This window comes from Planococcus citri, chromosome 2 (assembly GCF_950023065.1).
Source record: "Planococcus citri chromosome 2, ihPlaCitr1.1, whole genome shotgun sequence".
Lineage (NCBI taxonomy): Eukaryota > Metazoa > Arthropoda > Insecta > Hemiptera > Pseudococcidae > Planococcus > Planococcus citri.
In genome coordinates, this window is record NC_088678.1 from 21636324 (window position 1) to 21646998 (window position 10675).

General features: G+C 35.2%; 1 protein-coding gene and 1 long non-coding RNA gene across 3 annotated transcripts; one reads left to right on the plus strand and one right to left on the minus strand.

Annotated features, from left to right (window-relative positions):
• Positions 1-335: 335 nt before the first annotated feature.
• Positions 336-5700, minus strand: LOC135834990 (multiple inositol polyphosphate phosphatase 1-like). The gene is made up of 9 exons (XM_065349025.1): positions 5550-5700; positions 5068-5199; positions 4784-4959; positions 4566-4688; positions 4324-4474; positions 4080-4180; positions 3874-3983; positions 756-965; positions 336-631 (listed from the first exon to the last, which is right to left on the minus strand). The coding sequence occupies exons 1-9, from the start codon at positions 5698-5700 to the stop codon at positions 376-378; spliced, it is 1410 nt and encodes a 469-aa protein (XP_065205097.1). The 3' UTR covers positions 336-375.
• On the plus strand, positions 4303-6301 carry LOC135834992 (uncharacterized). 2 transcript variants are annotated; one of them, XR_010556805.1, is made up of 4 exons: positions 4303-4417; positions 4544-4700; positions 5436-5480; positions 5556-6301. It is a non-coding gene; the product is annotated as an uncharacterized LOC135834992 (long non-coding RNA). The 2 variants fall into 2 exon arrangements; XR_010556804.1 differs by having other exon boundaries at positions 4335-4417; positions 4547-4700.
• The last annotated feature ends 4374 nt before the right edge of the window (positions 6302-10675 follow it).

Genomic DNA, 10675 nt, shown 5'->3' on the forward strand with positions numbered 1-10675 from the left:
ATTTATAAGTTACCACGTGTCCAAGAATAAGGGATTTTGATGTTATCAAAAAGGAAAGAAAATTCCCTGCTTGAAAATTGGAAGCTTGAATATTGAATAATCATTTAAAATTGTGGGCGTTTGAGTAATTGTTTCGATAAAACATGAAAGAATCTTTCATTTTGCTTTGAAACAATACCACCCATAACTCAAAAGCACATTTTTTCGATTGTTATTTAATTTTTCAATATTGATTTGGGGAAGTACATATTTTTCCCACTGATATCATAATTGTGTTTTGTGTTGTACTAATTGCTGACGTACCTACCCAATTTTGAACAAATTAATAACTAAAATAAATAAAGATGACTGTATTTTAGGAAATGAAAAACACACTCACACAAAATAGGTAACAAAAGTACAAACAATAAAAACACTTAAATTTATAAACGAAGAATATCCTGCCGACGGTTTTAATGGCTCAGAAGCGTGACAAAATTCAAAATTACATTTATCTTCGTCGAACACATCGCTGAAACTTTGTTTGAGATCTTCCAATGTGCAAGGATTAGAGGCACATTTTGGTAACACAACTTTGCGTTCGTTTTGATAAAATGATACAATATCCTGAACGCCATTTGAAGAGTGACATCTGTAGATAATTGACAAACATCACATTATGAAATATGAATAGGAAACCTACCTAATGAATGACTAATGAGTAATGATTGACGATTTCACTCTCTAATAAATACTCATATATTATATACACTCACTTGTAAAGAACTGCAATTATGTTTGCAGCGAAGCTATCGAATAGAGCTAATTTCCATTTACGATGCATTTTCATTTCATCATAATTATCGTGTAAAAGTGGTTCTGTGTCTTGATGTAAGCCTAATTTCACTGTCGTAGGAAGAATCGTTTCTGAATGACTGAAATAAAACGTTCCTTTGCGCGTTGATTCGGGATCTCTTGCTGCATTTCTGCAAAATATCAGATGACAAAATGTTAGATGAGATTATTGTACTTAGAAGAAAATCAATAGTTTGCCATGTAAGTATAGACACTGGACCTGCGTATAAGACAACCAACTGGCAGCCATCTTGGCAAAATATCCTGTGTAACGCCAATTTATCCCGCTGGGTGCTCTTTGCAGCGTTGTAGTCGATTTTGCAGGAAACAGGGAAGAGGGAGGGTTGTGTAGTCCGCGAGGAACTCCTAACTGCGCGCGCAGCCAGAAGTTCCTTGCGGACTACACAACCCTCCCTCTTCCCTGTTGCCTGCAAAATCGACTACAACGCTGCAAAGAGCACCCAGCGGGATAAATTGGCGTTACACAACTTTTCTTTACCATTTCCGTTCCCCTCGGCCTGCAGTTGGTTGTCTTATACGCAGGTCCAGTGTCTATACATGTAAGCAACGTTCAGATCACGACGACGATTTGTGGGGTTCAATAACACAAAGCGTAAATTGGTTTGCATGGTTACAGAATATGAAGGGGTACAATCTAAGGGTATCGAGTGTTGATTTTTCAAAGTTCAAGGCTACTCAATTATTGAAGCATTGTAGGTAGATAGACGGGTTGAATTTAATTGTGGCATGTTTGGAAAACCAGCTCATTTGATTTGAGGCTAAATTAAAAATTAAGGAGGCTATGATTTTTTTTTGATATTTTCAAAGTCCTATAAGACAAGTAAATGATGTGAATATTGTATAGGTACCTATACATGACCTTAGCTTCATGAAGAAGCCAAAGTAGGTACCTACTTGTAATTAATTCTATAAATATACAGTATGACACAAAAGTAGTGCTCGGTGGCTTTCATTTCCAGGGATCGCGGAGCGGAGGAGGAGGCCCGGAGGCCCCCGGTGGGTACCCTTTTTTTGCCTTGCTCCGGGAGCAGGAGCCGGAGCAAGAGGTACTTGAAATTTTTTTACTGGAGCCGGAGGTGGAGGCGGAGGCACTTACAAAAAAAACCGGAGCCGGAGCTGGAGCCGGAGGTATTTTTTTTCAAATAGCCGGAGGGGAAGGCTCAAAACCCCCGCTCCTTGACCTCCGGAGGCGGAGCTGGAGGGCAGGAGCCCCCCGGAGGATACCCTTTTTTGGGCCTTGCTCCGGGAGCCGGAGCCGGAGCAAGAGGTACTTGAAATTTTTCAAGTGAAGCCGGAGGTGGAGGTGGAGGTACTCATGAAAAATCTCCAGAGCTGGAGCCGGAGGTATTTTTTTAAAAATTTTGGGAGCCGGAGCTGGAGGTGGAGGCACTAGACCCCCCCTCCGCGATCCCTGTTCATTTCCAAGTAGAAAAGGCTTTCAAAAGCGGCCTTGAAAATTTCAGGCCCATGCACAGGGTGTCAAAGTCCACAAATTGAAAAACCGGTTTGGTCAAAAAATTCAAACTGGTTTTTATTGGGCCAATGTATTCTACACACCAAGGCGACAAAAACATGATATGAATTTTTGAAACCGGTTCATTAATTTGCAACCAGTTGACAAAAAACACCCAAAAATTGTAGATAAAGAAAAAAGCTTGAAACAAAAGTTGTATAGCGTGAAAAATTGCACAATTCTGTCTAATCACATTTTGAAACCGGTTCATTGGTTTGCATTTAGCAACCAGTTTTTGACAAATCACCTAAAAATTGGAGATAGAGAAAAAAGCTTGAAACAAAAGTTGTAGAGCGAAAAAATTGAACAATTTTCCCTGATCAAATTTTGAAACCGGTTCATTATTTTGCAACCAGTTATCAATAATTAATTACCTAAAAATTGAAAATTGAGAGAAATTTTAAAACATGAGTTGTAGAGTGTGAAAAATTGAACCATTTTTGCTGATCAGATTTTAAAACCAGTTCATTAATTCGCAGCAAATCATTGAAAGTTACCTGGTTGCAAATTAATTAGCCATTTACAAAATCCGATCAGCAAAAATAGTTCAATCTTTTATGCTGTACAACTTTTGTTTTAAGCTTTTTTCTCTATCTCCAATTTTTAGGTGATTGTCAAAAACTGGTTTTTAAATGCAAACCAATGAACCGGTTTCAAAATGTGATTAGACAAAATTGTGTAATTTTTCACGCTCTACAATTTTTGTTTCAGGCTTTTTTCTCTTTGTACAATTTTTGGGTGTTTTTGTCAACAATGTCAACTGGTTGCAAATTAATGAACCGGTTTCAAAATATTCATATCATGTTTTTGTCGCCTTGGTGTGTAGAATACATTGGCCCAATAAAAACCAGTTTGAATTTTTTGACCAAACCGGTTTTTCAATTTGTGGACACCCTGTGCATGGGCCTGAAATTTTCTAGGTCGCTTTTGAAAGCCCTTATTTTTCCCTACTCAATGCCGCTTCATTCATCTCGCTAGCTCTGTCCACTTAGAAATGAAAGCCACCGAGCACTACTTTTGTGTCATACTGTATTAAGAGGGAAATAGGAATTATGTTTTGCCTAACCGCAAAACTGAAGGCGTTGATCATTTACATTGATTTTAATGGTTTTATTTATCTACAGTATGCATCATTTTAACACTTTTTCATGCAATTTTGGAAAATTGGTTCAAGTTTTGTTATTTTAATGCGTTTTTTGAGTGTTTTTCACATCATTTTTTTTTTCAATTGTAAGTTGTAACACTTTTTCGTGCAATTTTGGCAAAGTGTACTGAAATTTCATAATTTTACATTATATACCTAGTAACTAACAGTGTTTTTAATAATTTTCAAATATTAGGTAGCTTTAAAAAAAAAAATCAATTACATGAAACTGATTTTAACATTTTTTTATGCATTTTTGAGGAATACCATCATTTTGTTGAAATGTCCGTTTTGATTTTGTATTTAATATTATCAAAAATTCAAAATTTTTATAGACGAAATGAACCAAGTTTTTACTTACTCCAGAGACATCACCATATCTTTCACAGTAACACATCCCATTTTACTCGAGTAAGGAGTACCATATCCTTTAACATGATAATCGCTCATATCAAGAAGATATTCAAAGATCTAAAAAAATAATTTTCACATCAACAAACAAAATTCAAATGCTCAGAGGTATCCTACGAAAATAATAATGAAATCAAAATGGTCAACTTTACATACTTTCAAATCTTCAGGTAGGAAAGCAGCGCAAAATGCGGGTCTTGAATTTAAATACCACGCCATTTCGTACGAACACATATCATACATTAATACAACAGAATCTGCCAATAAACATTAGGTATTTGAATGGAGCAATTAAAAAATAATTAATCGAATGTTTTTTTTTCGCCATATACAGATGTAGGTACACAGAAACGTGTACCTACTCAAACCGAAATCAAGCTGTGTACGTATATAGACCTACCATATTCTAGCGATTGATTATAACCTAAACGAGAGCTGATATTGGAAATTGAATTTTCAACCACATCGGATTCCTTGAACAAATTTACTTCTCGGTAAGTTGACTGGTTATTTTCTACATCTTTTGTGTATCTCGGGCAATGTTTGTTTAACTGTAAGTGCAGACGTGATGAGTTAGGTATTACGTGGTAGCCAAATAAATTATTTTTATTTTTAATAAGTAGGTACTTGAGTTTAGCTTACGTGCAGTAAATCTTCATTCACCGTTATGTTGTTATTGTCAGTGGAGGAAAAATTAGTCCCAAGTAGTTCATTGGTGAACGCAATTGCACTATCTTTCGTCCTTTTCGCTGCTGAGCTTTGAAACTATATAAATGGGTATTCACTTTAATGATTAATTATTATGTTACATACCTATAAGTATATATACCCTATGTATATTAGTTACTTAATTAATTTACTAGAAATGAATCTTTAGTCGGCGACTCGAACAACGTCGGAAATGCATTTTTAAATTTCTGAGCTAGAAATATTTCTTCGTCAATTCCTAGAAAAGTCAACTCGTATTCTAAATCCGCTGTCAGATTGGTCTTCCAGTTTTCCAAATTTTGTATATCTTTTTGGCATAATTCTCCTCCTTTTAAAATAATCGCATAAATACAATTGAATGATAAAAATCTGCGTACATCCGGCTTAGATATATTTTAAATAACATCTGGTATAAAAATTTGCGCTATCATCTTACTTCCTTCTTTATGATTCAATACTATTTCGTTCCTCAGCTGGTATAACTGATTCACTAAATTGATTAACTTTAAACCAGGATATCTTGTCCCATGCCTAATTAATGCCCAGATGTAGGTTGGAGTACAATCAGCTGATAAAAAAATGAACATTATCACATTATGAGTTATACATTTAAAAAATTCACGTGCATATAGTTGGAAATACACACAATACAAATAATTATTATAAAAAAATAAAAAAATGAGGAAACATTTTGCAACGTTGCCACGTAAGTAGGCACCTATAATACGAATTTATTCGAATTAATTGCTACTCTACTCTATAAAATAACTTGTTAATCTTTTTTTTTTTTTTTTTTTTTTTTAGCGAATTTCAATAAACCACCAATTGTTAGCTAAACTACGAAATTAAGTAACGATTTTAACGAAGAAATAAGTACATAGGTAAGTAATGTGTATTTATTTTTCAAGAATGACTTACTTTCAGGCTCTATATCGGAAGTTCTACTGGCAAAATACGGAGTTCTCGAACTAAAATACGGATATGGTGTTTCGACATCAGCGAAACATTGTTCGAATTCAGCATTGATACGTAAAATTAAACTAATAAAGAAAACTAATGCTATCACCATGACGTTGTTTCGTGTATAGTTTTGCGTCGGCGTCGCCAAAACTGAAACACCACAATCACAGCTGAAAAAAAATACGATAAAAGGTTCGCATATGGTAAAATATTATTCCCAGAATTACAAATATCTAGAATGTGTCATGCACCCAGTAGCTAGGTACCTATCTTTAGGTATAAAGTTGTAAACCAAGTTAAGATATATATTTACTTACGATCAAACCGGATTTAATTGATATTTAATAATGATAAAACATGAAATTCGCGAGATCAACCGAATCTGGTTATAGGTACACTTGAATATTTATCAAAAATTTTGGTCTGAGCCTAGCTTAAGTATTCAAATTTGATTTATTGAGGTATCAAAGTAACTTACTTTTGTTCTTACCTATATCCTCATACTTATTAATTTATCTGATAACATTTACCTACAATTCCGAGTAACACAGGTATTTTTGACGATGATCTAAATGTATCCTATCTAATTTAGTAAGTAGATAATTGAATTATTTATATTCTTAAATGTATAAAAAATATATGTTTATAAGAACATGTTAGCATAACACATTAACAATCACTAGGTACCAATAAACTACTTGAAGATTAAATTACTTACTTACCTTTCTCGTTGAAACAATGATCAGCTGCTCATTTTGCATTATATTGCTTGCACATGTTACTGTATATCAGAAACTATGTACACTAACACCATGACCTTCATCACCGCAAGTCCTCACACCAATATTGTTTTTAACAATGGCCATTCTAGACTTGTGATTTACATACGCAAAATAGCAAGTTGCAATTAGCGGCGTTACAATTTTCTTTATTCTGCCGAAAATGACATGTAAGTTATAACAAAGTGTTGACATTCCTTTCAACAGAAGTGCGTTGCTACGTGGTATGCAATTACTTTTTTTTTTTTTACAAAATACGAGTATGTTTGTATAATGAATATTTTATTGTTAGACTAGTTTTATTACGTTTTCTTGGAGACGATGTAGGTAAATTGTAAAGTACCTACGTAAGTTGATAGATAGAAATTTTGATATCGTTTCTGATTTAAATTCATTCAACTATTTCATTTTTTTTTTTTTTTATACTGACAAGGGAATCTGTCGAGGTGTCACACTCCGATTTGAACGGGACCGCGACTTTCGGAAAGAGCATAGTCTAAAACCACCAAAACCAAATTTTCAGCTGCCCAAGTTCATTTTTCAATTTTTGGCGAATTTTTGAAAATTCAAAATTGACTGTTTTTGGCGATTTATGCATTTTTTTTTAAAGTACATACATACTTGAACAATAAAAATGGTCAAAACAAGTCCCAAAACTAATATTAATTACCCAAATCCAAATTTCACCATTTCCAGCCATTCTGGAGCCTCCAGCGCGATTTTTCAATTTCTCCAGAATTTTGAATTTGCTCCAGAATGCGTAAATATCCAGTTGGGCAGCTAAAAATCGAGTTGTGTATTATACTCGACCCGTTTAACGAATTTATCCACATTTGAGCCGATTTTGAGAAAGACACCTCAAAAGTGGTTTTTTGACCAGCTCTTCTCAAAATAAAAACATCCAAAAAATCAAAAGATAACCGTTTGTGAGGAAATTTTGGAAATTTTCCAGCCATTTTGGAGCGAGAGTGACACCTCAAAAAACCACTCTTGAGGTGTCACTCTCAAAATCGGCTCAAATGTGGATAAACTCGCATACAACTCGATTTTTAGCTGCTTAACTTCATATTCACGCATTCTGGAGGAAATTCAAAATTCTGGAGAAATTGCAAATCGCGCTGGAGGCTCCAGAATGGCTGGAAATGGTGAAATTTGGATTTGGGTAATTAATATTAGTTTTGGGACTTATTTTGACCATTTGTTATCTTAGAATTGATAATGATTAGCGATGGAAGGTAGGGTTAGTACCTATTGAATTGATGGTTTTTCTCATAAATATCACCTTAGGGGGGGAGATTTATTCGACTCCTAGCTAGCTCAGATGGGAGTTCTCTTGAGTAATCAATACAAATTCTAAGTCATCAAGTACACAAATGATCAACATTTAAATACCATTTATGTACAAAGGATTTATTATTTATTTATTAAATGTGTTCAATCTAGACAGATAGGATGGTGCTTAAGGCACTTCTCCTGTCATATCATGGCAATTATACATGGAATTGACACCTTACTAGCCGAGCAATTTACTAAAGCTATGTATGCGAAATAGGTTCATTTATGCGTAAGTGAGGAATCAATGCTCCATCCCTTACGACGAATGACATCATCTATTAATTACGATAAAACTATAATTAATAACAGTGGAGACACCACCACCCACTTGACAATAAATTCGCCGCTTTCAGCCGAAACGCCGGTTGTTTTTGCATAACTGCCACTTAAAATGCACTCAAAAACGACAGTGAATTTGCCGGTGAAAAAAACGCCGGCTACTTTTAAGAAAACAGCTACTTAAACAGCCAGCGAATGGCAGTTTTTTTTTATTTGCCGAATCGCCGGTTAGCCCTAGTAAAAAGTCGCCGGCTACTTTTATAGAAACAGCCGCGTGTTGATTCGCTGATTACAATGCACATGCGCAACGTATGTTTCACAACTCATTTTCACAAAATTTAAAGGAAAGTACGAAGTGCGGTACATGTATACCGCTTGAAAACAAACATTTTCACGTTGCTGTGATAGCTGAATGGTGAGCGCTCTGGACTTCCACGCAAGAGTCGTGGGTTCGATCCCCGCTTGGGTTCAAAATTTTTTGTAGTTTGGTAGATTTTTCGGCGTTTTAATGAAATAAACAGCCACTTTAAACGGCCGGCGTTTTTTTACCAGCAAATTTACTGTCATTTTTGGGCCGGCTTTTTCACCGGCTTTTTCAACCGGCGAATCTATTGTCAAGTGGGCATGTAAGTACCCACTTACCCAACACTGCTCATTGTCACACCACCTCTTTTCCTTAGCCTACCCCAATAATAGTGGCTGTCGGTGGATGCTTTACAAAGAGACACACGTATCGCACGCATCATTCAAGATACATAGGAATATCTTGACATGACCACAAAAGGTATAATCGTCGGATTATCACCTCGGAGTATTAATTAATGACTACCAACGATTACGATTAAATCAAAATATTATCTTAAACACACGCGTAGTGGAATATCCTAAAAATAATACTACTTACGTAGGCCTAGGCCTGTTTTCGTATACAAATTACTCCTTGACCACATACTTCGACGAGGATCTTGCCACGGCGTCGGCTGATCGCAAAAACCAAGTGAAGATACCTTTCAATCGACAGAAGCTCGTGCCTCCTTGACTATTGAAAGGTATCATTCACTCCCTATTTTATAATATGTATTTTCCCACGTTACTGGAACCCTCTTTACTAAATAGCAATAAATCACATCGTGTAAAGGGTTACCCTAAGATCTATCACCTAGGAGGTGGAGGCAGATTGCACCATAACACATTTTTATTGATCAAGTACGTACTTTTAAAAAAATGCATAAATCGCCAAAAACAGTCGATTTTGAATGTTCAAAAATTCGCCAAAAATCGAAAAATGAACTTGGGCAGCTGAAAATTTGGTTTTGGGAGTTTTAGACTATGCTCTTTCCAAAAATCGTGGTCTCGTTTAAATAGGAGTGTGACACCTCAAGAGGTTCTCTTGTGAGGTAGGTACCAAAGTTTTATCAGACATCATCACTGTACATTTTCAAAAGTGTTAGTGTTGTTGCAAGGTATAGTGAATAAAAAAAATATTCTGTACTAATAGGATGGTACCTACCTATGTGACATTTTAATATGGAAAATCCGAAATTCGTGTAATTCAAAGGGGAGACCAACCTTGGCACCAAATTCTCCTCCCTAAAATTCTTTTTCCCAAGACGGGTTGGGGGACTCAGTCTATGTACCTGATGGGCATGCGTGAATAACGAGGCCTGGTAGGGTGATTGGGGGATGGGTCCGGCAGTGTTGGCGTCCCGTAACGGTAACTGTAACGAAAAATGAAAATAACGAAATTTTTTCCGTTACAGGTAACGGAACTGTAACGAAAACGTTATTTTGATCATGTGATGTTGTGTAACTGAAACGTAACGTAACGATATTTTTCTGAAAGTAACGTAACAAAAAACAGAAAAATTTCGTTACCTTTTTTGTTATTTTTTTAGTTACAAATTACAAAAGAAACCCTTAAAAAAACTCTAATTTGTGAGTAATTTTAGCTGTAGCTATGAAAATTTGAAGTGAAGTCAAAAAAATGAATTTTCAGTGTTTTCATTTGTCTGATTTTGAGTGCGGTAACGTTATATTTTTCGTTACACTGGTATTTGAACCTTCTTGTTTCGTTATTTTCGTTATTTTTGTCACATTTTTTCCGCCACAAATGCATTTTACATCAAAATATACGTTGAAAAAACATTTCTGTAACGAAAAAAGTGTAACGGAAATAACGAAAATAACGTAACGAAAAAATGTAAATACCGGTGTAACGAAAAATACTGTTACAGCAATTTTTTTGTTACAAAATACCATAATGAAAAACGTAACTAAAAAAATATCAATTTTGTAACGTAACGAAATAACGGAACGAAAAAAAATATCGTTATGGCCAACACTGGGGTCGTGGTGGACAACCCGTCTTTCCCCCTCCCCCCTCCCCCTTCCCCACCGCATCTTAGACCTAGGATTTGGCATAAATTAAGATATTACATTTTGTTTAGATTTAGTCTTGGATTTAAGATGTAAATAAATATATTTATTTGAGAAACCCCCCGCACCTTGTGTGTCCGGGGAACCAAAAAAAAATAAATGATATTAGAAAAAAAAAGGAGGTGGAGCAATTTTTTAAAAAATACTCTTTTTGCGTACTTACTTAAGTAGGTATTTAATTTTTGAGAGATGCAATTCATTCAAAATAAGAACACGTTTCGCAATGAAAGTTGAGGAAAATAAACCAAAAAAAAG

What these genes read in the sequence shown, in the direction of transcription:
- LOC135834990 (XM_065349025.1), bottom strand. Translation starts at nt 5,700, where the DNA reads ATGGTGATAGCATTAGTTTTCTTTATTAGTTTAATTTTACGTATCAAT. An exon ending in TTCCGATATAGAGCCTGAAA is followed by an intron (nt 5,200 to 5,549) that starts GTAAGTCATTCT and finishes TTTTTTTATCAG; the next exon opens with CTGATTGTACTCCAACCTAC. An exon ending in ATAATTGCAGTTCTTTACAA is followed by an intron (nt 632 to 755) that starts GTGAGTGTATAT and finishes AATTATCTACAG; the next exon opens with ATGTCACTCTTCAAATGGCG.